The sequence below is a fragment of the Aplysia californica genome, unplaced genomic scaffold (genome assembly GCF_000002075.1).
Source record: "Aplysia californica isolate F4 #8 unplaced genomic scaffold, AplCal3.0 scaffold00250, whole genome shotgun sequence".
NCBI lineage: Eukaryota > Metazoa > Mollusca > Gastropoda > Aplysiida > Aplysiidae > Aplysia > Aplysia californica.
The window spans coordinates 579181-606211 of NW_004797520.1; the positions used below are offsets into that span (position 1 = coordinate 579181).

The 27031-nt window shown below is 41.5% G+C and overlaps 1 protein-coding gene across 1 annotated transcript in view; it reads left to right on the forward strand.

Moving 5' to 3' along the window:
• Nucleotides 1-738: 738 nt before the first annotated feature.
• Nucleotides 739-27031, forward strand: part of LOC101852858 (ubiquitin carboxyl-terminal hydrolase 15) — a gene marked incomplete at its 3' end in the record, with an annotated part of 35928 nt that continues 9635 nt past the window's right edge. Inside the window, 15 exon segments of the mRNA XM_013083720.2 lie at nucleotides 739-1426; nucleotides 9667-9794; nucleotides 11075-11181; nucleotides 11717-11861; nucleotides 12524-12669; nucleotides 13227-13282; nucleotides 15208-15246; nucleotides 19324-19561; nucleotides 20346-20519; nucleotides 21286-21444; nucleotides 22857-23081; nucleotides 23730-23813; nucleotides 25192-25286; nucleotides 26451-26522; nucleotides 26868-26999. Of these exon segments, the coding sequence (XP_012939174.1) occupies nucleotides 1338-1426; nucleotides 9667-9794; nucleotides 11075-11181; nucleotides 11717-11861; nucleotides 12524-12669; nucleotides 13227-13282; nucleotides 15208-15246; nucleotides 19324-19561; nucleotides 20346-20519; nucleotides 21286-21444; nucleotides 22857-23081; nucleotides 23730-23813; nucleotides 25192-25286; nucleotides 26451-26522; nucleotides 26868-26999 (1889 nt within the window).

Genomic DNA, 27031 nt, shown 5'->3' on the forward strand with positions numbered 1-27031 from the left:
TTCAGTAGGCTACCCCCCCCCCAAAATAAAAAAAATCAACAAAAAAAAAATCAAAATAAAAATCATTGTTTCATGAGTTTGCTACGTAAGGCTACCACAAAGAACTAGGCCTACACTTGTCAGTGATGTTACTGCTGATGCCTGGCCTCCTTATCTCTTCGCCAGCGTCGTCAAGGGCCCAAAACCTTTTAACGATCTCTCTAAGTTAATCCACGAACTAGCAACAAAAGCGCTCTCTCCACTCCTATTTTGAAGGTCGGGGAAAAGCGTGGTTCGCCCGCCCCTCGCTCGCTCCCGGAGCGCCATAAAAGGACGAGTGTACAATCCCACATAGATAGACTAGGCAAGCATGAGTCACCTATGTGCCGGTATGTCATGACGTCACTGTCACCCCCGCTCGACAGTACTTCTTCTTCTATCTCGCTCCGACACTTTTAGAAACACCACACACAAGACCTTCCTATCCTTACTCCTTTCTTTCGGCAGCTTACGTTTACGCCCCCCTCCCCTTTTTCACCTTTCTTTCCTGTTAAATTAAAAAAAAAAAACCCCAAAGAACAAACATAGGGCTTATTTTTGCCGTCAATGTGGTTAATTATTAAGAATGGGAAAATGAGAATATATAGGCGTATACCAAACACCTTACAATAACACTAACCTAAATACAGAATAGCAAGAAAACGCAGAGCGCATAGAGCTAATAATAATAGCCTAGCCTTTTTTCTTCTTTTGCAGTGCAGGGTTTTGAGGAAAGGCCGCTCGCTTTACAGCCATTCAATTTCGCATATTAATTAAATTAACTATCTCCCCCACGTTAATTATGTATCATAATTCTTAGTATTATGCGTGTCCGTACAACGCTTCACTAACCTTCGTCAACAGCTTAAGTTGTCATCCTTATAACAAACGCAGCACAAAGCAAAACAACCCCATTCAGAACATTTCATCTGTGGAAAATCGGGGAGTGAGTTGAATAATTTATGAGTTAAACTGCCAAGCAACATAGCCTAGCGAAAACGGGAATAACTGCACAGGGACTTGGGAAGAAGTTGGACCTGCCTTTATATTTATAACAGGTTGCTAATGAAGGAAATAAAAATAAAATCAAAGCGCCATAACTATTGCATTTTTCGAAAGCAAAGGTTCAGACGGAATGCCAATTTTTGGCTCATTGTCCGAAGACAGATAGGGGCCTAGACATTTTGTGGTGAACATTTAGATATAATTTAGAATCGCGAACTAAATTTGTAAAAAAAAATTAAAAAAATAAAAAAAACCCTCTCACATTAAAAGAATTCCTGGCTATTTTACGCAACTTCCGGTTTAGAAATCTCAAAATGGCGGAAGGTGGGCCACCGGACTTGGAAACGCAGAAAAATCAACTTCAGGACTATCTAAAACAAAGTCTTAAAAAGGAAGAATCATGGTAATGAAATTTTTTAAAGATTTGATTCTTTTGTTAAGTGTTATACTGTGCCGGTGTGTTCTGTTTTTATGGTGCTACTGATGCTGTTGGTTTGTCGCCAGTCCCCCTCGGATTTCGGACTGCAGTTCATGATTATAATTCATTTGTCACCGAATTATCGTGATGCAATTGAATCATGGACATGCAAAAGTCTGTGCCATAAATAAGGAGGGTCGGATTTTTATATGTTTTATAAGAGATATAAAATCACCGGTTAATACTTTTTAAAAAATGGTTGGATTCCTCCACAGAGAAATTGTTATTGTAAACATGATAGTAGCAATATTTGGCAACATGAGAATGTGATGACTGATCATCACTGATGAGGTTTGAAAAGGGGTGGACTGACGTTGAAGTGTTTGAATCTGAGAAAACATGTTCTGTGTTAGATCTAGTCTAGATTGTTTCGCTCAGAAAGTCGGAGTTTGTTGTCTAGATTGATGGATCTATTATCAAAAAGTGTTGACTCATCGAAATAGAATTCTAGATTTCTCTAGATCTCTAGTTTATGTTTAGTTTATGGTTATAATTATAATGTCAAGTTCAGTCAAGGCCAAGGTAGAGTAAAACGGAAGTTTTATCTTAAAAATAAATTGATATTCAAATCAAATGTCGAGTGAAATAGAATCTAGATCTAGATCTAGATTCTAGATCTAGATTTAGATTTAGAATTTAGAAAGATAATAGAATTTAGATCTAGAATAGAATCTAGATCTAGATCTAGATCTAGATAGCTATGATAATTATCGTGATTTTATATTATAATATTTGGTTCTGCTTTCAGAATATAACGAAGAAAGGAGTAAGAGCAACTAGATTCTATTTAATTTTGGTTTGGTCCTTTACGAGACTGTTACTGATTTGAGTTAGGAGGCCTAAACTTTTAATATTTGAGACGATGTCTAGGCCGAGACTAGGGTATAGTTCTAGTCGTGACCAGTCGCCTGGTACTAAAGAACTCCATTCATATCCATTAATTAACGTGAATTATATACTAGACTACTAGACATTTAGTCTTTCTATCTATCTAGGTCTCATAATAAATCATAGAATGATAGATGTTGAATCGGAATCATGTGATGCTTTGAGGCAAATATAATTTTTCCTTCATATTTTGAAGTTACTTTTTATGATTCTCCTTCATTATTTAATAAAAAGTAAAAGACTCATCATAAGACTAATTGCGAAACATGTGATTCACAATAAGATTTTATTTTAGCAGCTCAACAAGGAAGTGGTATTCTCACCCGGTTTGGGTTGCGTCTGGCCCAGAGAGTTTCATTTGGCTCTCTGGCTCTTTTTTGGGTCCAAACTCCAAATGTTCTAGACGGGGAAAGAAAAGGCAAGAGAAGAAAACAAAAAGAAATGAAAGTGAAGAAAAGAGCTTGGATTGCTTAATTATTAAACTAGTTGACACGATTTAACTCTTTTTATCCGGGCTACGAGTATACTCGTAACGAGGACCAGTCCGGGCTACGAGTATTCTCGGAACAGCGATACGGTCACGTCAAAGAAGCTAGTTCTGCTTGTAATTACCAAAATACGCAAATACGGCGTTGCTAGCTCTGCCTGAATATTTTAATTTTCCAATGAACAGTGGTTTCTTTGTTTTTGATGGGTGTAGAAGCTTGAAAGTTGTCTCGAAAATGCACATTCATGACCGACGAAGAGTTTTTTGAAGTGGCGCTGGGTTGTGAGGGAGAATGATACTAATTTGATGAAAGTGGCTCTGAAATAAATGCCGTAAATTCCGTTTTGGATGATAAGAAACAGGACGTAGACTCATCTAATAGCGATTCCGATCATGGTGAAGGGGTCGGTGCTGGAATTCGTGCTCGATGGGTAGGGCTAGATCTAGATCTATAAAATCCAATGGGACGTCGTGGGCGCGGCAATCAGGGTCAAGTTCGAGGGTGGAATACACCTCAAAATCTACATTGTGCTATTGGTGTATTTCCTAACCACATACATTTACAAAAACTACATTCAGTTTCTAACGTAACTGCCAAATTTCCTTAAAACCTTAGAGTAAATGTAAGAAATATAGCACTTTGAACTATACGCACTGACTTCCGACTCATACGGCGCGGCGGCCCCAGGACGGGTAAAGAGTCCGTGGCGGTACGACTAGGATAAAAAGAGTTAATGCCCACGCCCATTTGGTCTGAATAATTTACAACCCTTCGTCGTGCAAGAGCATTAGTCTTGAGCTCATGTCTCGTTACGTTCATAACATGCTCTCTATTCCTTGAACTATAATTTAAATATTGTGTGCAGGCAGAAAGACCTGCCATCGTTAAGTGTTTAAAATGAATGGTCCGGCCAGCGGCTGGTTCCACATCCCATGCAGTAGCGTCGGCGCAATGAGTCCTATTTTTTATCGAAGAGGTGAATGTTTTTACAATATTATTATTCTATTTGTTGTTTATTAGAGGTTTAATTAAGCAAAGATCTGGTTAAGATGATCATGATATATTAATATAATAAATAGATCTATCTGTTTCAAAAGTCTGCATCGTAATTTTCCATATATTAATATCTCAAATACGACTTTTAATTCTGTAAGAGCGCTCCTTCATCTCATGGGATGGAACACTTGAAGCAGGCCGAACTATTGAATTAAAAAAATATAGATCTGCATCTCTGTTGATGTCCAGGGGTGAGAATAACCGGTCATATAAGTCTATTCTCACCAGGGGTGAGAATATAGGCGGCTGCTCAACAAGTAGGGGCCTATAAAAGAAGAATGTGACTCATTCAACTGCTGTGCCTTTTTGTAGTGTTGTTATGACATGATTACAGTGCTGGTCGTGGAAATTATGAGTTCAACTTTCAACTTTGTTTTTATCTAGATTGTGAGTGCACTGAAATATTAGGAGACTGGTGTTGATTCTGAAGGACTTGTTTTGTACACAGACATACAGGGTCATATTTTTTGCCAAGTTTTATTTTACAATACATACATATATATTTAAACTGGAATGCAGCTTTCCAATAGCCTCTGTAGTAGTTGGATTCATTTTACCTCTAATCTAATAAGTGGCAGTGTGATATATATGGTGGAATTGAAATAATGTCTTGAACATATATAATGATATATGCAACTGATGACATTCTTTACAAAATTGTGCTTGGTTTTCAGAAAGGAAAGTAGGGGACTTTTCTGATGAAAGTGAGATAGAGAAAAGTGTGTTCTAATAAAGTAATATTAGATTGTGGACTTGAATGTGGTGAAGTGAAGAAACTAGTTAGTTATTTGGAATTCATAGACACTGGATGTGAAGGGGAAAGAGCAGATCTTAATACATTCTAGCATGCTCTTGGTGAAATAGGCGGGACGCTGAAATCTTTTCAGTATATATAAGAATTTCACTTTCTGAGGGTTCTAAGGTATTTTCTTTTACTCATGAACCTGTCTCACATTCAGATATATTTTCTAAAGCACTTTTGTTGTTCATTTTTATCTGCTTTACACGAATTTTCACTTAAAAAACTTCCACCGCAAATTATTAGTTTATGAGATGTAGGGGTCTCTTTATATGAACTGTATTACAATAGGACCCATGGCCTAGTAAAACCTGACTTGTTGTCTTTAACCAAATGGGGGGTGTCGGTGGGACATGCCCCCCTGACTTAAATCTGAGGGGGGGGGGGGGTGGGGGGATCAAGGAATAATATAATTTGATTATTGGCAAAAGGTTTAATATTTTCTTGAAACAATTGTTTTGATAGGGTTTTAGTAGTCATGTGTGTTCTGCAGCCAAAATTACAGCAGTTTAGCTCCCAAAACAGTGCGTCTGGGTGCGGGTCTAAAAGTAAAAATTTACCGGTTTTAAATTTATTTAAAGAAAAAATTACTTTAAAAAAGTTAGAGGACCTCAAAATCTGTTCACGTTGTGCATGTTTCGCTATGTGTGCTTGCTAGAAGTAGTGGGAACACACTGAGTGTGGAGTATTCGGTCAGACTACAAAGATTTAAGCTACAGGTGGTTGCCATGGAAACAAGAGTGGTATTTTGTCAGCATATTACGTTTTCACATACTAAAACAAAATTGATATTTTATTATTTTAAAGTATCATTTTTATTTTCCGAAAATATTACCTAGCCTCATCAAAATCTATGAAAGAATGGCAACTCCATTTGAAAGAACAAGAAAGTGGTACTCCCTATTTTCCTCATCTCCCAGTGTGGCAGCTCTGGGACCTCTAGCCTGTTGTCTATTGTGGCCAGCTCAGGATAAAAAGATTTAATTTGAAGTGATTTAGAGGATTTTAGTTTTAGTGAGAGTAGAAAGGTAAAATTTTGTTTTCACACCCACATGCAGATGCACAGCTTGTGGCGGCTAAGCTGTCATTTATTTTGCTGCAGAAAATATATGGTCACCAGAACTATCACAAATCAATTCTTTTCAAGAAAATCTCAAATTGCAAATTGCTCCCCCATCATGATCAACTCCATCCATAAAAACATGTGATAGTGTAGGGCCACTGAGCTTCTGTAGTAGGAGCAGTAATCATTTACGGTGGTTCTCCCGGCAATAAGTTAATGTGATAGAAACTTGCTGTATTGCAAATTTCCTGCAATTGGCCGTTATCCCTCTACATTCATTGCGGGTTTGTTAGCGATACATTTTTACCCACAAGTTGGTCAAAACTGACTAGCCATTGCAGCGAACTTTGCAGTTCCTCCTTTCTTTCTTTCACTCATTCTTTCCATCTTTAGACTGTTGCTGCGGTTGGAAATTCTGTGCGTTGATCAAGTAAATTGGCTTGTTATTTCAGGAAGAAAAACCCTTTCAAAAAGACAAAAAAGAAATATTTGTCTAGATCTAAAAAAATTGTCAGTGCAATATTTTATAATCATACAGGAACATGATAAAGACCACGGTGATAGAACTTTTTGATCTATTCGAATGTCATAACCTTGGTGTTCCGGGGTTTTTGACATTCGACATTTGAACGTGAAATTGGAGAAAAATTAGGGTATGCACGCTGGGTAACTGTATCGTCAAGTATGCATTCATTATTCCTCTAGATTTATGTTCTGTTAATGGTGCGATATCAAAATCCAAATTGGATTATTGTTGTAATGGCTTTTTAAACGTATTTCCACTTATCCAGTTTATTGGAACCTTGACTGTCAGCTACTGGGATGTCTGGCATGGGTCATTCTATACTCATCGTATCGATTTTTTCCTTGTCAATATAATATCATATATGCGGCCATTATTTTCTGGAAAGCCTAAATAGGGCAAAGTGCTGTCACCACAGAGCATAAAATGTAGTCCAGTAATTTGAGTAGTGCGGTAAAACAAGTAATGTGTTGTGAGGAAACAGTGCCTAGGTGGCTGGCTGGGGGGGGGGGGGGGGGGGGGGGGGCTCATGTTGGAAATAGTGGAGTTTGTTTACTTTTTAAACTGGGGTGTCTGTGTAAACTTGAGAAAAATGGAGTACCCAAGTATGCCCGTTGTGGAAAAAGTCCTCAGTTCATTTTGTAGTTGATCTGTGGTTGTGTTTTGTGTCCTCCATGTGTGTGTTCTGTTGAGAAGAGAAAGAATGGGGACTGTGAGAGGGCAGACATCACTGATCAAGTGTCAGGAACTGGATACCAATGGTGATGGTTAGATATCTGTTCATGGAATGCCTTTCGCGCCTATATTATTATGTTTAGCAAGACAAAGACTGAAGAGAGTGTGGAGGCAGCAGTCACTGATCAAGTTGGGGAAAACTGGACCCCCTGAGTGACATAACCTGCTCACAGAATACTTTCCGTAATATGTTCCAGTGTGATAAAGAATGGCAAGAGTGAGAAGGCAGCTCACACTATAATCATCAAGTGTAGGAATAGGACATAGGACCTATGTGTGTGGGTGGTTGGCGGGCGCTCTGGTGTTGTTTGCTTCTTCTTTCCTATCAAACATCTATCGTCTTTACCTCCCCTCCTTCTTTTTTCTTTATGTTACTCTCTTGTAACACCTGTAATCTTCGGCACTCATATCATATGACCTTATTGATATCGTGTTGCAAGTGCCGTAAAACTCTTACTAAAACTAAAAACTATAATCATCAAGCGTAGAAATAAGATATGGGATCTCTGTTGACTGAAACACAGGGTTCCCATGGAATGCCTTCCATATTATCGTGGATTATGGGACAAACAATAGAGAGAATAAATAATGAGGATAGATTGGCCGGTGCTCTGGTGTGGTTTGTTTCTTCTTTCCTATCTAACATCTATCGTCCTTATCTCCCCTCCTTCTTTTTTATGTTTGTTACTCTCTTGTAACACCTCTAATCTTCTGGCGCTCATATGACCGTATGCAGTTGCGAGCGCCGTAAAACCTCTACTAAAACAAAACAAACAAAAAGTCAAATCTTTTTCTCAGTCTTGTAAATAAAGTGCTTTGAAATAAACATTTCTTTGGTACATTTGTCGGCCTTGCACAAATGAAATCTATAAGTAGGCAAAGGTTGTGTGTGTGTGTGTTGGGATGGGATCTTGTCCAACTCGTTCTGTCAGTCGGAGCTGCCATGGAGATGGCCGTAAAGACCTGTGCACTCCCCCCTCTCTGTGTGTGGCTGTCTGAGCTTTCTTGCCCCTTCTGCTGCTGTGACCTATATTTGGGTTTACTTACTTTTCTTCTTCCTTTCTGTGTGTGTAGATTTTTTATGCCCAGTAGTGCAACACTGTCTGATAAGTGGGTCTTTAACTTTAACAACTTCAAGAGTGCATGCATGTGTCCTGTCTTATCTTATTTTTATTTTCTGCAAATATGTTTATGTTCACTGATGTGTTTTGAGTGTTTGTTATTTTGTACTTTTTTTTGTCTTTCTGCCTTCTGAGTGTTTCATTGATGTGTTTGAGTTTGTGTGTTTTTTACCCCATTTCTTTTTGTCTTTGTCTTCTGCTATATTTCTATTTTTAATGATGTTCACTGATGTGTTTGTGTATTTAGAAATATTTCGTGGGTGGTTGGCAGGTACTCTAGTGTGGTTTGCTCCTTCTTTCTTGTCAAACGACTATCATCTTTGTCTCTCCTCCTTTTTTATGTTTGTTACTCTCTTGTAACACCTCTATTCTTCAGCACTTAATGACCGTATTGTGTTGCAAGTGCCGTAAAACTCTGACGAAAAAAAAAAGAAATATTTCTCTGTGCTTTGTCTTTTAATATATGTTGGTATGTGTATGCTTGCGTTTTTGTGTGTTTTTGCTTGGCAGTTCTGTATCTTTTTGTTCACTGAGAGATGGATATTTTCTTTCTGTGTTTTTCCTTGTTTGTTTGCCGTTTTCTCTTCAATTGTCTTTGTTCATGATCAGGGATGTGTTTAAATCTTTTATCTTTCAAGCCATTCACAAGTGCTGAAGTTATAGTATAATTATAGTACGTATTTGATTTTATGCTTTATGTGTCTCTTTGTTGTGTTGGGCTAATTTATCAGTCTTGTGCATACGGAAGAGGTTTTCCTCCTTTTTCTATATTCACGCTTCTAATCTTGGACACTTATATTGACCTATTCGTGTCGCAAGTGCTGTAAAACTCATACTAAAATGTAAACTCCAAATGGTCGAAATGTCTGTCCTGCAGAACGTGTTTGTGCTGTGCCATACAAGGTGAATTCAGTCTCAGTCAGCACCTGGCCATATAATTACTGTACACATTGTGGTGTTTTGAGTTGCTGGGAGGAAGCAAAGAGTCCGAATTGAAATGAAAACCTTTTGGTTGTACAGTACATCTATCCTGATGGCCTTCTTTCTAACTAATGTATACTTCCCGGGGCGATGCTACTGACTGAAGTGTCTTTAGGCCATTCCCAAAGGGGGAGGGGGACATTAACCTGTTCTTATGCACAGTAGAATTGTGACTGGGCTGATTCAACGATGTCATGCTCATAACTGTGCCGGAACTGCAAAAGGCAACTGCTGCTTTTGCTTTCCTAATCCTTACTATCGTCATTTTCCCTCTACTTCTTTTGTATGTTTGTTACACTCTTGTGACCCGCTATTTCCGGGGTGCCTTGATAATCAAAGCTGACTTTGTGCTGTTGAAGCTAGAGAGGTGAGCAGAGTAAGTCTGATTCCCCGTAAGGACTTCTCTGTTGACATCCACCCCTTGGCGCTCATATGACCATGCAGTTGCGAACGTCGTAAAACCGCTACAAAAACAAAAAATCTAACCCATGTATGTTTGTCCTTGTGCCAGGTACTTAATCGACGTGAGGTGGTTCAAGCAATGGAAGAAGTACGTGGGCTACGACCACTGGGACTCATACAACATCGGGGAGCAGGCTGCGCACCCTGGCCCCATCGACAACTGCTCTCTGCTCAAGGGTGAGTCGGGATGTTGTCAGAAGGAAGTGACGCATTTGGGGTCGGGTGGGGGGAGGGGCTGAGGCTGTCGCATGCAGCTGTGTACATTCGGTCCGTTTAGTTGTAGAGAGGCGTTAATTCATTGGGTGCGTTCCATATTTCTTTTCTTTGCCTGAGTTCCCCTAGGCTTGGTTTCTGGATGTCGTAAATGGATATTCTGTGGCTGTCTGCCCCTCTTTGTCACAGTTACTATGATAGAATTATTGATTAGATGTGTGCGTGTAATTACGTCAACAATATTTTGTTTTTGTGTGTTGGTATGAGTTGGAGGGACACATGGTTGGACTGGTCGGTCGTACTTTTCTTTTTGTGCGCAGTTTGTCTGTCTGGCTTGCTTTTCTTGTAGCTGGTCGGTAGGCACTCTGGTGTGGTTGGCTCTTTCTTTCCCATCAAACATCTATCATCCTTATTTCTCCTTAAAAAAATTTTTGTATGGTACTCTCTTGTAAAACCTGGGGCTCTAATCTTTGGCTGTTATGGGAACTATTTGTGCTGTAAGTCCGGCAGAACTCTTAATAATAGTTATGATTGTAATAGTTTGTCTGTTAATGTCTGGTAACCCATCTGTTAAGGAGACTTTGTTTAACGAAATAGAAGGAATAACAGTCAAGATGAATTAGGACCGTTGCCATGGCCAAGGAGACAGGTTGTGGTAGAGAAAAGTTACCCAAATTTTGAGCATTAAATAGCTTCATTTCCACTTGTTTATTTTCCCTGCTTGCAAGCTTCTCTCTTGACTTCAGCATTTCTTATTCGTGAAGCCTCATATCAAAACCCTTTTTGTTATATCTAGTTCTGAGAAATTTGACGTCCAAGGTTTTGAGTTTCACAAGATGTGAAGCTTTTTCGAATTGCAATTCTTTGGATATCTTGATAATGACTCCGAATAGTCTTACAATTTTGATAGTGCAGATAGAACATTTGGTTTCTGACCTTTTGGTCTTAGTAACTGAAAATGGCCAAAAACATCAGATATGACTTTGTAATTCTGAGGTAGCAAACTGTCAAACTAGCTAAACTTAAACAGTGTTGTGAGTGGTTGGCGGGTGCACTGGTGTGGTTTGCTCCTTCTTTTCTATCAAATATTATCGTCCTTATCTCCCCTCCTTCTTTTTTGTGTATGTTACTCTCTTGTAACACCACTAATCTTCGGCACTTATATGGCCTTATTGTGTTGCAAGTGCCGTAAAACTTTTGCAAAAACTAAAACTTAACGCGATGTTTGCCTGTGTTGTGCGCAGAGAACAAGAGCCTGAAGGAGCACCTGGTGGACGACCTTGACTATGTGCTGGTGCCGGAGGAGGCCTACAAGAAGCTGGCCTCGTGGTACGGCGTGGCTCAGGGACAGGTGGGTCCACACTCTTCTCGTCTTCCTCTTTGCCCCTCCAGGGCAGTGCTATACTGACTGAAGTTGTGTTTAGACCATACCCAAAGGAGGGACATTAATATGTTCTTATGCACAGTAGAATTGTAAATGGGCTGATTTATCAATGACATGCTCATACTGTGCCGGAACAACATGGGGGAACCGCTGCTTTTTCTTTCCTCATCCTTACTATCGTCATTTTTCTTCTACTTCTTTTGTATGTTTGTCACATTCTTGTGAACTGCTATTTCCGGGGTGCCTTGATAGTCGAATCAGACTTTGTGCTGTTGAGGCTAAAGAGGTGAGCAGAGTAAGTCTGATTCCCTGTAAGGACTTCTCTGTTGACATTCACCCCTTGGCGCTCATATGACCCTATGCAGTTGCGAGCGCCGTAAAACCCTCTACTATAATAATAAAAAACTCTCTTGTAACACCTCTAATCTTCTCCACTTATATGACCTTATTGTGTTGCAAGTGCCGTAAGACTCTTACTAAAACGAAACCTCTTGTTGTCCAGGATCCCATCGTGCGTCGCGTGATCGAGCAAGGCATGTACGTGAAGCACTGCAAGGTGGAGGTGTACCTGATGGAGCTGAAGCTGTGCGAGAACTCTGACACCACCACTGTGGTCACTCACGCCTTCAGCCGCGCTGATACCATCGGTCAGTCGCTGGACGCCCACTGCTTCTCTTTTGTTGTTGATAGATGTTTCTGTTTCATTATTTTGTACAGATGGTGGTGGTTGTGTTTTGTTGTTATTGTTGACTGATGGATGCTTTATATTTTTGTTTTATCGTTGACTGGTGTTTCTGTTTCATTATCGTGGACAGATGGTGGTTGGTTTTTTTACGGAGATGTTTCTGTTTCATTATCGTGGACAGGTGATGGTGCGTCTGTTTTGTTGTTGTTATTGGCAGATGTTTCTGTTTCATTATCGTAGACAGGTGATGGTGCGTCTGTTTTGTTGTTGTTATTGACAGATGTTTCTGTTGTATTATCGTTGACTGATGGATGCCTCTATTTCTGTTGTATTATCGTTGACTGATGTTTCTGTTTGATTATTGTAAACCAGTTTCTATTATATTAACTGAGACTAATATTTCCATTTTTATTATTCTTGACTGATGAATTTCTGTTTAATTGTCATTTACTGATTATTTGTGTGTGTGTGTGTTTGTGGGTGGGTGGGGGGGGGGGGGATAAAAGAAGTTAAAACACTTGCAATTTAAAATACTAAGTTATGACATTTACAGTATTTGTTATTTTTTATCTGGGTATGTAATTTTTTTTTTATTAACAAAAAATTGTCCCTGTTACCTTCCAGGAACGATCGCGGAGGAGATGCGTCGTCTGTTCAGCATCGCGGACAACAAAGAGGTTCGTCTGTGGAACCGTTACATGAGCAACACGTACGAGCACCTCAGCAAGAAAGACGTCACTCTCCAGGACGCCGGACTATACCAGGGACAGGCAAGTACTGGGGGTATTTGGGTTGGGGGGCATTTTTTGGGTTATTTTTGTTATGTTTTTGGGTTTTCCCCACGCCAGATTAATAAGCTCGACATCAATAGTTAAAATAATACATCTCTCTTTCTCTCCCTCTCCCTCTCTCTCTCTCTCTCTCTCTCTCTCTCTCTCTCTCTTTCTCTCTCTCTCTCTCTCTCTCTCTCTCTCTTTCTCTCTCTCTCTCTCTCTCTCTCTCTCTCTCTCTCTCTCTCTCTCTCTCTCTCTCTCTCTCTCTCTCTCTCTCTCTCTCTTTCACCTGCCTCCTCTCCCTCTCCCTCTCCCTCTCCCTCTCCCCTTCTCTCTCCCCCTCTCTCTCTCTCTCTCTCTCTCTCCCCCCGCCCCCTCTCTTATAGTAACCCACCACCTCCTGTATGATCTACATTGAGTTGATGTGGAGGGTGAAACCGTTGCAATTTCTTAAATTTTTATGGCGCTCATATGACCTTTTGCAGTTGCGAGCGCCGTAAAACCTCTACTAAAACTAAATAAATTTTTATATTCAACTTATTCTCCTGTTTCAGGTGATCGTCATTGAGGTGCAGAACGAGGACGGCACCTGGCCAAGACAAGCCAAAAGGTATTTGACATTGGTCTCTCGTTCTTGTTCCTTTGTGAATCAAAAGTTCGAAGTTTGGAGGGGTGGGGGGGGGGGGGTTGGTTAGTTGTCTGTCTGTCTGTCTGTTACGCTTTCTGTTGTATTTTGAACTCAAGTTGCATTGTGAGATGTTGGAAGAGATTTTGTGACAGACAAACACGCACACAGACACACACACATGCACGCACGCCTCCCAATAAGATCGTGAGATTATTTTTTTTAACACACGCACGTTGAATCGGTTTATAAATAAGAACATGAGATAATTTTTTTAATGCACACACCTCGGTTTGCAAGTAAGAACATAAGATTAATTGTTGAATGGCAAGTGATTAGGAGGTCCAAGATGTGTTTTTGAAAAAAAAAAATTTCTTTTACTTTGCAAAATTTATTTCTGCCGTGTGCACAAGTCTTGAGTATTGTACTCCGTTGTGTGTGCTTGATGAATTTGGCAGTGAGAGAGACTTTATTTAATTTTGTATGATGCATTGCGAGGTCACTTTCCTCCGGCTCATGTTTTTGTTTTGTTTTGCACATTCACCCACGAGTGTTTTGTGCAAGCCCTGACTGACATGCTGACGTGTGATGGCACTGGCAACCACCTCTCTGACTAGCAAACAAAACCCCCCCCCAAAAAAACAAAAAAAGAAAGATGGGGGGTGGGGGGGGGGTGGGGGGGAGATACACGTTGGGTGAGCACTTTTGTAAGCTGACAAAACGCATTTTTTTTCTTCAGAGCAGCTTCGAGAAAAAGAGTTTTAGTTTTTTTTTGTCAGCGTAACCATTGAAAAATAGAGTGATTCCGAAATTTGAATTCGAATTTTTTGAAAAACTGGTCAGTTTCACTTTGATCTGTTTACTCAAGTAAGCAGACTTTTGATTTCGCAAATAAAAAATTTAGGCGCCAAAATGAAAAAAAAAGGCATTTTGTCAGCTTACAGCAGTACTGATAATCCTTTTAATTTGACAAATTGTATTGTGTTATTTCTGAAAGTCAAGATTTTACTTTACGTTACCATTTTCCTGCTGACGTTTACATTGAACTTTCTCACAATCTCCTAGTTAATGATTGTTTAATTAATGTTAATAAGATCATAAACATGGCACCCGGAAAAGGGGACGCAAGACAAGAAAAAAAAAGGGGAGGGGGGTGGGGGTGGGTGTAGTTGACCACCCGTTCCTCTCTCTCCCCCACAACCTTGGGCAAGTCTTGTAGAGTACCTATGACCTCTAGCACTGACTGTGTGTGGGGCACTTACATGACCAAAGTTGAGTGGATAGTGCCGTAAAACACCTACTCAATCAATAAAAAAAGAAAGTGTCTACGTACTCCCCGATTGGGGTCTACGTAGTCATGGTGTCAAGGTGGACCCTAAAAATGTTGGATTGTGATTGGCTCGCTGAGCGAGAGGTAGTTTACATTGGTTACAATGCAGGGCTGCTAGGCCTACTTACTGATCATCTCGGGTAGTGATTGGATTTATCTTGTGTTACTATAGTTAATTTATTTTAGCCTAGAGAGAGAGAGAGAGAGAGAGTATTTAATGAATAAACGTATCTAGATCTAGATCTAGATTTTGATGTGCATTCAGCCAAGAGTGTGCAGTTCGGTCTAGATTTAGATTCTAGATCTAGAGATACGTTTATTCATTAAATACTCTCTCTCTGGGCTAAAAATAAATAAATTATAGTAACACTAGATCGACACACCGCCTGAGATGATCAGTAGCCTTGCATTGTAACCAATGTAAACTACCGCTCGCTCAGCGAGCCAATCACAATTCAATATTTTTGGGGTCCACCTAGACACCATGACTACGTAGACCCCGATCGGGGAGTACGTAGACACTTCCATAGAAAAAACTGACAGTGTTTGTGACCCCGGTTTGTGTTTGCCCTTTTTGCAGTGCTAGCTCTTACAGCCCCTCCTCCTACCCTTCTACCAGGTAACTGTAACCGCTTCTTCTTTGTCATTGCACGCCGTGTAGCCTCTGCCAACGTGTTGTGTGTAGTGTGTGGGTCCCGTTGCTGTGTGCAGGGTTGTCTTATGTGTCGTGTGGGTCCCGTTGCTGTGTGCAGGGTTGTCTTATGTGTCGTGTGGGTCCCGTTGCTGTGTGCAGGGTTGTCTTATGTGTCGTGTGGGTCCCGTTGCTGTGTGCAGGGTTGTCTTGTGTGTAGTGTGGGTCCCGTTGCTGTGTGCAGGGTTCCTGCGGCCTCCTTGAATTCACAGAGCCCTTGAAAGCTCCTTGGCTTTGCATTCAAGGAACAGTCTCCTTGAAAACTCCTTGAATTTGAGCAACCTCCTTGAATTTTGCCATATTGAACATGAAAAAAATTTGGTCAGACAATTGAAACTAAGATTCCTTTCGACAAATGTATGCCTATCGGAAATTAGCTTTGGGGGGGGGGGGGGGGGTGCGAGTGCGCCGTCGAAAACGGCATGAATTTATTGACCAAATGTCATTGAATTTTAAAAATTCCCCCTTGAAATCTCCTTGAATTTGGTAAGGAGTTCATGGCAGGAACCCTGTGGGTGAGTTGTGTGTGTGAGCGTTTCTTCTGTGATGGTAAGTCGTATGTGTGGTTTAGGTTTCTGAGAAGGTGTGATGTATGTATGTGCTTCTGTGAAGTTCAGACATATGCACAGAAGTTGCTTCTATGAAGGTGTGACCTATATATGTACAGTAGCTGCTTCTGTCAAAGTGACATTATTTATGTACAGTAGCTGCTTCTGTCAAAGTGACATTATTTATGTACAGTAGCTGTTTCTGTCAAAGTGACATATGTACAGTAGCTGTTTCTGCCAAAGTGACATATATGTACAGTATGTACAGTAGCTGCTTCTGCCAAAATGACGTATATATACAGTTTGTACTGTAGCTGCTTCTGCCAAAGTGACATATGTACAGTAGCTGCTTTTGCCAAAGTGACATATATGTGCAGTATGTACTGTAGTTGCTTCTGTCAAAGTGACATATATGCACAATATGTACAGTAGTTGTTTCTGCCAAAGTGACATATGTACTGTAGTTGCTTCTGTCAAAAAGACATGTACAGTAGGTGCTTTTGCCAAAGTGATGTATATACAGTAGTGGCCTCTGTCAAAGTTACTTATATGTACTGTGGCTGCTTCTGTCAAAGTGACGTTATATATGTACAGTAGCTGCTTCTGTCAAAGTGACGTTATATATGTACAGTATTTGCTTCTGTCAAAGTCTGATGTGTGCCTACTGTAGGTGGGAGCCAGAGTGTACCTTTTTTATTTTGTTTCACCAAAGGGAACCTTCTATTTTGTTTCACCAAAGGGAACCTTCTATTTTGTTTCACCAAAGGGAACCTTCTATTTTGTTTCGTCAAAGAGAAGCTTTTATTTTGGCTCAACACAGAGATCCTGGTTAATCAAAGAGTACCTTACATATTGATTCACCAAATGGTATCTAATGTACCCAATGTTTTCATGTTCAGTATGTTCAATGTTTAGACAGAGGGCTGGGAAACAGTTTTGTTAAACTCACTGCTGAAGGTTGTTAATTCATTTTTGTCTTCGTTGCTAATTTTAGAAATTGACTCGCCGGACCTGAATGTCGTCTTCTTTGTCTCGTTGCTTCTAGGTGTCAAAATGAATGTTCAAAGTGTGCAGGAAGTTGTTTTACGTACTCCGTGCCATTTAGATCTTGAAAAGAATAAACTGATACTTTGTGAATTTTTCTAATGAGTTTACACACGTTAAAAACATTTTTGCGGGGTGGTTGGCGGGTGCTCTGGTGTGGTTTGCTCCTTCTTTCCTGTCAAACATCTTTCGTCCTTTTCTCCCCTCCTTCTATTTTGTGTTTGTTACTCTCTTGTCACACCTCTAATCTTCAGCACTTATATGACCTTATTGTGTTGCAAGTGCCGTAGAACTCTTACTAAAACTTTAAAAAAAAACATTTTTTCCCCTCACCTCCTCACCAGAATCTCAGATGAATCATTGTGCACTGTGTTACTATTCACTCATAATTCAGTAACTTTCTGTCTGTGTGTGGGTGGTTGACGGGTGCTCTGGTATAGTTTGCTCCTTCTTTCCTATGAAACATCTGTCGTCCTTATCAATACTCCTCCTTCCTTTCATTGTATGTTACTCTCAAGTAACACTTTTATTAATCTTCAGCATTTATATGACCTAATTGTGTTGTAAGTGCTGCTAATCTTGCACTAAAACTTTAAGTGTTGCTCGTTTACCTTCTGTGTCACCGTCTAATAGGGAATATTTCCTTCTGTTTTAAAGCATGATTCCAACTTTGGGTGTTTTTCTTGGTGGTTTTTGTTTGGGTTTTTGTTCATGGGCGACACCGGCTTAACGAGAATGTCGTAATTTTGTTAGATTACGATTTCTTCGTGGGGTATCTGGTGGTTGGAGAGTGCCACTAGTAGGTCTTTCTCCTTTTTTTTCCCCTCTGTTGTTTCGGTATTTTTTGTTTTCTGTGCTCTACGTGACCGTCATTGCGTCGAGTCAATGTAGTTTTCCTTACTTGAATGAGCAGACAAGTTTTTAATGGAGTAAATTCAAGTTAATCCTGATTGTAATCTTATCTCAGTGGGCGGTTGGCGGGTGCTCTGGTGTGGTTTGCTTCTTCTTTCCTATCAAACATCTATCGTCGTTATCTCCCCTTCTTTTTTATGTTTGTTACTCTGTTGTAACACCTTTAATCTTCTGGCGCTCATATGGCCTTATGCAGTTGCGAGTGCCGTAAAACCTCTACTAAAACTAAAACTAAAATCTTATCTCAACCCATTTTAGACAACTTCTGCACTCCCTACGTCCAACATCATTAGCCAAGATGCTGTCCTGTACAATGTATGTCCTAAATTTGTCTGAATTTGGCAACCGTGTGTAGCTTAAAATAAGCACCATACAGAATTTTATCACTGCTCAACAATAGCTTTTGACAGAATTTTTCTGGAAAACTGATGAAAGATTTGAAATCTGTGATAAAAAAAATGTATGTATCTTGAAAATCTGTAATTTTAAAATGGCTGATACTGCACTGTTCTGTCTAGCAAGATTTGGGTCCAGTAAAAGTTGAAGAAACTTGTACATCACAAAGGAGTTGGCAACATTGACATGCATGTTTTGATTTTGGTTTCAGCTTGCTTTCCTAAACATATTTTGATTTGTTTTTTAAATGTTAAATATTGCTCTGCACTGTGGCTGCATTCCACTGTTTTAATACTTTCACTATAAAGTTTTTTTCTCTCTCAGATACTTTTTATTCCTCCTCACCTTGTGTACCAAAGAACACCGGCCGAGTTTGCCTGTATTTTTCCAATTGCACTTTTATATTCAACACTGTCGTATTCGAAATACAAGAAATAGTTTGGTTTCTTTTGGGTTTTTTTTTCCTGTGTGTGTTTTTTACGAAATTAATAATTTGTGTCGATATGCTTCTCAGTCAAACAAATGTTGTGTATTGTGTCTTCTATAAGTTGCTGTTTCATAATGAACGTGTACTGTATGTCATGTTGTGTTATAGTGCAGCTGGGCTTCACAGGGCACGTTCAAGTCCTCGTGTGCATGTCTGTGTGTGTGGATGGGTGTGTTGGCATTATTTTTGCACTGGTTTTTTTGTTTTTTGTTTTTTTTTGTTTTTTGGTATGCCTTTGAGCGAGTCTTGAGTGCAAGTAGCCTTAAGACTGCTAGTGACTTACACTAACTCCTCCCCCCTCTCTCTCTGATTGGCTCTGACTTGACGGACTCCTCCCTCATCTCTCTGATTGGCTCCAACTTGACTAACTCCTCCCCCTTCTCTCTCTCTGATTGGCTCTGACTTGACTAACTCCTCCCCCTCTCTCTCTGATTGGTTCCGACTTGACTGACTCCTCCCCCGTCTCTCTCTCTCTGATTGGCTCCGACTTCACTAACTCCTCCCCCGTCTCTCTCTCTCATTGGCTCTGACTTGACTAACTCCACCCCCCCTCTCTCTCTGATTGGCTCTGAATTGACTAACTCCTCCCCCCTCTCTCTCTCTGATTGGCTCTTACAGAAGCTCGGGCTACAGCGGTGCCAGCGGCTCCTCCACCTCCCACTACGACTCGCTCAGCCAGAGCAGCAGCAGCAGCTACAGTGGGGGCAGCAGCAGCGGCGGGGGTGGTGGCGGTGGTGGTTTCGGCAGCAGCAGCTACTACAGCAGCAACGGCTACGACCGCGGGGGCTCCAACAAGCCGGGACTGTGTGGCCTGGCCAACCTGGGCAACACCTGCTTCATGAACTCTGCCTTACAGGTGGGTGGGCAGCCTTGGTTTGGGTTTTTTTTTTTTTTTTATTTTGTTTTTTTTGGTGTGCTATTTTAGGGTTTTGAGGTTTTTTTCCCTGCAATCATCTAAATCAGTTTCTCAGTTTTCCAGATGAAGTTGTTATTCGAATAAAGATGGCTAAGGGCATCTTTCAATATTTTTTCGTTGTTTCCTCTCAGTTTTAAATAAAAAGTAACGAGCTCAAGATTTAGATATTGTTTTGCTTTGGGCGCGCTCTGTTTTGCTAATGATTAAAAAACTTACACGCCCCCAAAAAAAAATTTCCTTAAACGCTGGTGGAACTACGCTAATGATAATACGTTTGTGACTTGTCTTTCCGCCACCATGTGCATGGTTGACGGGTGCTCTGGTGTAGCTTGCTCTTTCTTTCCTATCAAACATCTCTCGTCCTTATCTCTCTCCTCCTTCTTTTTTTGAGTATGCTACCATCTTGTAACACCTCTGTTCTTTGGCACTTATATGACCTTATTGTGTTGCAAGTGCCATGAAATACTTACTAAAACTAAACTCAATATTGTTTCGTTGTTCCCTCATAATTTTTAATGAAAAAATAACGAGAGCTTTTGGGCGCTCTCTGTTTCGCTAATGTTATAAATTAAATACAAACATCCCCCCCCCCCTAAAAAAACCCAACAACAAACAAACAAGCAAAATTTATTTAAGCACTTGCGGAACTACCCTGATGATAATATTATATATTGTGAGTTGTCCTTCTTCCCCCCCCCCCCCCCCCCCCTCCACCACCCTCCAGTGCATGAGCAACGTGCCCCAGCTGACGGAGTACATGATGGGCAACCGGTGGGAGAAGGAGCTGAACAAGGAGAACCCGCTGGGCATGCGCGGGGAGATCGCCATCTCTTACAACGAGCTGGTGCGAGACGTCTGGTCGGGCCTCAGGGCCTACACAGTGCCTAGGAACTTTAAGGTGGGTGGCTTCTTTGTTTCCCGCTCTGCCTGTAGCTGATAAAAACACCTTTGCGCCCCCCCCCCCCCCCGGGCAATGCCACTGACTGAAGTGTCTTTAGGCCATTCCCAAAGGAGGGGATACAAACATCTTCTTATGTACAGTAGAATTGTAAATGGGTTGATTTATCAATGTCATGCTCATACTGTGCTGAAACAACATAGGGGGAACTGCTGCTTTTTCTTTCCTCATCCTTACTATCATGATTTATCATCTACTTCTTTTGTATGTTTGTCACTCTCTTATGAAATGCTATTTCCGGGGTGCCTTGATAGCCGAAGCAGAATTTGTGCTTTTGAGGCTAGAGAGGTGAGCAGAGTAAGCCTGATTCCCCGTTTGGACTTCTCTGTTGACATCCACCCCTTGGCGCTCCCATGACCTTATGCAGTTGCAAGCGCCGTAACTGGGTGGTTGGTGGGTGCTCTGGTGTGGTCTGCTTTGTCTTTCCTATCAAACATCCGTCGCCGTCCTTTTTCGGGTATGTTACTCTCTTGTAACACCTCTAGTCTTCGGCTTTGATATTACCTTATTGTGTTGCAAGTGCGTTAAAACTCTTACTAACAAAAAAAAGAACGTTACTAAAACAAAAAGAAAACTTTACTAACACCCAAAAAAAATTCTTATTAAAATGAATAGAAACGCACTAAAACAACCAAAAAAAAACTCATGCAAAAGAAAAAAACCTTACTAAAACAAAACAAACCAACCACGGTCTGGTCTCGTGCAGGTGGCGGTGGGCCGGTTCGCGCCCCAGTTCTCGGGCTACCAGCAACAAGACTCTCAGGAGCTCCTGGCCTTCCTGTTGGACGGGCTCCATGAGGATCTCAACCGCATACGGCAGAAACCCTACATAGAGCTCAAGGACTCCGGGGGGCGACCCGACAAGGTGAGCTGTTTTTTTACTGCTCTCTGTCTGTCTGTCTGTCTGTCTGTCTGTCTCTCTGTCTGTCTGTCTGTCTGTCTGTCTGTCTGTCTGTCTGTCTCTATCTCTCTCTGCATACGGCAGAAACCTTACATAGAGCTCAAAGACTCCGGGGGACGGCCCGACAAGGTGAGCTGCTTTGTACTTCTCTCTCTCTCCTCTCTCTCTCTGTCTCTCTCTGTCCTTCTGTCTGTCTGTCTGTCTGTCTGTCTGTCTGTCTGTCTCTCTCTCTCTCTCTCTCTCTCTCTCTCTCTCTCTCTCTCTCTCTCTCTCTCTCTCTCTCCCTCTCTCTCCCCCTCTCTCTCCCCCCCCTCTCTCTTTTTTTGTCCTCTCTTCTTCACTTTCAGCATCTGTGGTGTAGCAGTTAGGTTGTTTTCCATTGCAAGCAGGAAGCATGAAGTTGCTTCCAGAGTGGAGAAATGACCATTATTGCGTCAGCTTGCTTCTGTCTTCCCGAGCAAGCCCAAAAATGCTTTCTTTCCTCCCCCTCCTCCAGGCTTCTTTGACCCCTCCTATTTATCTCATTCTCTCCCCTCTTCCTCTTTTGTGTTTGTTACTCTCTTGTAACACCTCTAATCTTCGGCACTTATATGACCTTATTGTGTTGCAAGTGCTGTATAAAACACTAACTAAAACTAAACTTTCCCTCTCCAGTTTTTGTTCTATCCATCTTTTCCCCAGCTCTTAACCCTATCCGTACCGTATTTGTACCCCGGGGTTGTGTTCTTCACATTTTAGAATATTTCTAGTGCGAAGATCTCTTTGAAACATTCAGTATTTCTCAAAAAAATCATTTTGACGGACTGCTATGCAAAGCGTACGAATCGGATTAACAAGTAAATTTCCTGTTTGGAAAGTGGGGACACAGAGTTTCCCACGTTGTATGGATACAATAGTAAAACATGACCTACGGATAGGGTTAATGGCCATTTTTCTGTTAAAATGCTTCTCTTTACTCTAACAAAACCCCCCGGGGCAGTGCCACTGACTGTTGTGTCTTTAGGCCATTCCCTTCTCTTTGTTCGAACAAACACTGTGGGTGGTTGGCGGGTGCTCTGGTGTAGTTTGCTTCTACTTACCTATCAAACATTTATCGTCCTTATCTCCCCTTCTTCTTTTTTATGTTTGTTACTCTCTTGTAACACCTTTAATCTTCTGGCGCTCATATGACCTTATGCTGTTGCGAGTGCCGTAAAACCTCTACTAAAACTATCTCCCCTTCTTCTTTTTTATGTTTGTTACTCTCTTGTAACACCTTTAATCTTCTGGCGCTCATATGACTTTATACAGTTGTGAGCGCATGCTGTAAAACCTCTACTTAAACTAACTAAACAAACACAAATTGTTTCATTGTTCTCTCCCCCCCCCCCTCCCAGGTGGTGGCCAAAGAGGCGTGGGACAACTACAAAAAGCGCAACGACTCCATCATCGTGGACATCTTCCACGGGCTGCTCAAGTCCACCGTCAAGTGTCCCGACTGCCAGAAGATCTCCGTCACCTTTGACCCCTTCTGCTACCTCTCCCTGCCCCTGCCCGTCAAGAAGGAGCGGCTGATGGAGGTCATCTGGGTGCCGCTGCCCGCAGACATGAAACCTATGCAGGTGAGTGTGTGTGTGAGTGTGGTTGTGGAGGAAACCTATGCAGGTGAGTGTGTGTGTGTGTGAGTGAGTGATTGTGTATGTGTGTGTGTGTGAGTGGTTGTGTAGGAAACCTATGCAGGTGAGTGTGTGTGTGTGTGAGTGAGTGGTTATGTGTGTGTGTGAGTAGTTGTGTATGTGAATGGTTGTGTAGGAAACCTATGCAGGTGAGTGGTTGGGTATGAAACCGATGCAGGTGAGTGTGTGTGAGTGGTTGTGTATGTTTGTCTCATTCTTGTGACCCGCTATTTCCAGGGTGCCTTGATAGTCGAAGCAGACTTTGTGCTGTTGAAGCAAGAGAGGTGAATAGAGTAAGCCTGATTCCTTGTATGGACTTCTCTGTTGAAATCCACCCCTTGACACTCATATGACCTTATGCAGTTGCGAGCGCCGTAAAATCTCTACTAAAACTAACTGAGTCGATGTGCTCTACTCAAACAAGCAAACTCTGTATTTTTCTTGCTTTTCCACTCGTCTGTTATTATTTTGATAAGCTTCTCTTTATTCAGATGAGCAGACAAATTGACTGTTGGCGTGTCGATGTGCGTCTTTCTACTCTCACAAACGAGTGTGTCTCTCATGCCTGTTTCTGTGTGTTGTGTGTTGTTGCAGCTCAAGTTGACAGTTCCTAACGTTGGCAGCATCCGCGACCTGTGCAAGGCCTTGTCGGCCTACGTCACTGTTCCATCAGAAAGGGTAAGTTCATAGTTGTTGTTGTTGTTGTTGCTGCTGCTGCACTGTCTGTGGGTGGTTGGAGGGTGCTCTGGAGTGGTTTGCTTCTTCTTTCCTGTCAAACATTTATCGTCTTTATCTCTCCTTTTTTTTGTGTATGTTACTCTCTTGTAACTTCTCTAATCTTCGGCACGTATATGACCTATTTGTGTTTCAAGTGCCTTAAAACTCTTGCCAAAACTGTGATGTTGATCAGTCAATACAGATAGTTTTAGGGTGTTTCTGGTAGGTTCTCTTTCTGTGCTTTCTTTCTGTGGTTTCTGTCTGTCTGTCTTGCTTTAGTGGGTGGTTGGAGGATGCCACTGGCAGGTCCTACTTTTATTCTTTCCTTCAGTTGTGGGGGACAATTGTCTTGCTTTATCCGTTGGCAGTTTGTAGGTGCTCTGATGAGGTTTGCTCAGTCTTTCCTATCAAACATCTGTTGTCCTCATCCCTCTTCCTTTTTTTTTTGTGTTAGTTACTCTCTTGTAACACGTCTAATTTTGGCACTTGTATGACCTTATTGTGTTGTAATTTCTGAACTCCCTGGGGCGATGCTACTGACTGAAGTGTCTTCAGGCCATTCCCAAAGGGGGGACATTAACCTGTTCTTATGTACTGTAGAATTGTAATTGTAAATGGGCTGCTCATAACTGTGCCTGAACTGCAACAGGGAACTGCTGCTTTTTCTTCCTAATCCTTACTATCGTCATTTTCCTCTACTTCTGTTGTATGTTTGTCTCACTGTTGTGACCCACTATTACTGGGGTGCCTTGATAGTCGAAGCAGACTTTGTGCTATTGAAGCTAGAGAGGTGAGCAGAGTAAGTCTCCTTATGCAGTTGCGAGCACTGAAAAACCTCTACTACTACTACTAGACTATAGAGTAAGTCTGATTCCCTGTAAAGACTTCTCTGTTGACACCCACCCCTTGGCGCTCATATGGCCTTATGCAGTTGGGAGCGCCGTAACACCTCTACTAAAACAACAAAACAAACAAGCAAGTGCCGGAAAACTGGTATTAAAACAAACCCAAAAAAGCCTCTGTTGCTTTATTCGTTTTTCTAAAAATAAGCTTTCTCGTGTTCATGAGCTTCTCTTTCCTCCAACTCCCACCCAAAACGTTGAGCTGTGGGTGGTTGGCAGGTGCTCTGGTGTGGTTTGCTCCTTCTTTCCTATACAAAATCTATCGTCTCTATCTCTCCTCCTTTTTTGTGTATGTTACTCTCTAGTAACTCATCTAGTCTTCGGCACTTATATGACCTGATTGTGTTGCGGGGTGCCATAAAACTCATACTAAAATAAAACCTCTACTGAAACTTAACTAAAACGTTTAGCTGACTGGTGTCGTCCTGTCTCCTCAGATGGTGGTCACAGACGTCTACAACCGCCGCTTCCACAAGATCTTTAGCATGGAGGAGGGCGTGAACCACATCTTGGACAGAGACGACATCTTCATGTGAGTCCCCCCCCCCTCTTTGTCCCATGCAGTTTTGTGTTTCCGTGGTTACCTCTGAAGCTCTAGATCACAGGTGTCAAACTTGACGCGTTGGCGGGTGCTCTGGTGTGGTTTACTCCTTTTTTCCTATCAAGCATCTATCGTCTTTATCTCCCCTCCTTCCTTTTTGTGTTTGTTAATCTCTTGTAACTCCTCTAATCTTCGGCACTTATTTATATGACCTTATTGTGTTGCAAGTGCCGTAAAACACTTACTAAAACTTTTTAATATTTGAAGCCAGCTGGTCAGCATTTGACCCAGCGCACAATTAAATCAGGCCAGCGAGAAAAGTATAGATAAGTCCTCGGAGAATCTCCACAAACCAGAACCTTACCCCAAACGTAAACGAACTCGTCGTCCAGAAAAGATGCCAAACGACCAGCTCGGGCAAATTAGCGTAAGAGTGAGGATTTGTACGCCTCGATTTGTGAAACGTTTTAAACTTTTGTCCTTTTTAATTCATATTATTGGTTAGAAATGGTTTAGTTTTCTACTGCTCAGTAAATGCTTATCCAGTTTGGCCCGCAACCATAAGTGTAGTTTGAGTTTAATAATAATTGCATTTATATAGCGCATATCCACGCTCAAGAGCATGCTCTATGCGCTGTACAACTATTATTACGCCAGCAGACCCTCGCTGAGAACACTCAGAAACATTTTCGGCTTCCGCGGAAGCATACAGTGCAAGCTGCGGATTTCACGCGCTCAAACACTATCAAACTGACAATATTGTTCACTGTCTATAGCCGGGTACCCATTTCCACCTAGGTGAAGTGAGGAAAATTTGTGCAAAGTGCCTTTCCCAAGGACACAACGTCGGGCCCCTGACGGGATTCGAACCCACGACCTTACGGTTGCGAGTCCGAGAGTTTAACCACCTGAACAATGAGGTTAGATATTCTTGCTCTAGATCTAGAGGGCGTCACTGAAAAGTCATACTTCTTGTCCTTTCCTCAGCACTTTCATCTTACCGTTATCCCTGCTCTGATTGACCTTTATCATTTTACTCAAATCCAAGAATACATTAGTTAAGCTAGTCTTAGTCATCATTTGTCTGAACGGTGCCTCTTGACATTTGGTAACATTGTGCTTCATGTTTTGTTTTTGTTTTTTTTTCTTCCCCAGTTTTGAGATTCCCAGCAGTAATATAGAAGACCCCAACACCATGATTCTGCCCATCTACTTGCGTGAAAAAAAGTAAGTCTTTTCTCGTCTCATTTCTCATATTGTGGTTTGATGTTTGTTCCACTTGGGGGCGTCTGTGATGTTGGTAGGCTCTTGGCCGCCCGGAGAAAAGGGCAAGAGTTTTATTCTCCATTGGGGAAGCCTCAGTGGGTGATTGGTGGGTGCTCTGATGTGGTTGGTTCCTTCTATTCGTGTCAGACATCAATCGTCCTTATCTCTCCTCCCTTAAAAATGTTTTTTTGTATGTTGTCCTCTAGCAACACCTCAAGTCTTTTACACTTCTGTGACCTAACTGTGTTGTAAGTGCAGTAAAACCCTTCCTTTCTAAAAAGATTCAAATGTTGTTCCCCCCCTCAGATACAGCGTGCGTCACTCGGACCAGAACTCCGTCTCTAGTCAGCCTCTGTTTGGCTACCCGTTCCTCCTGGCAGTGCCCCGGCAGAACTGTACCTACGAGAAACTCTACCAGCTACTTGTGCAGAGGATGGCGTAAGTCTTATGTCCTAGGACTGTTGATGTGG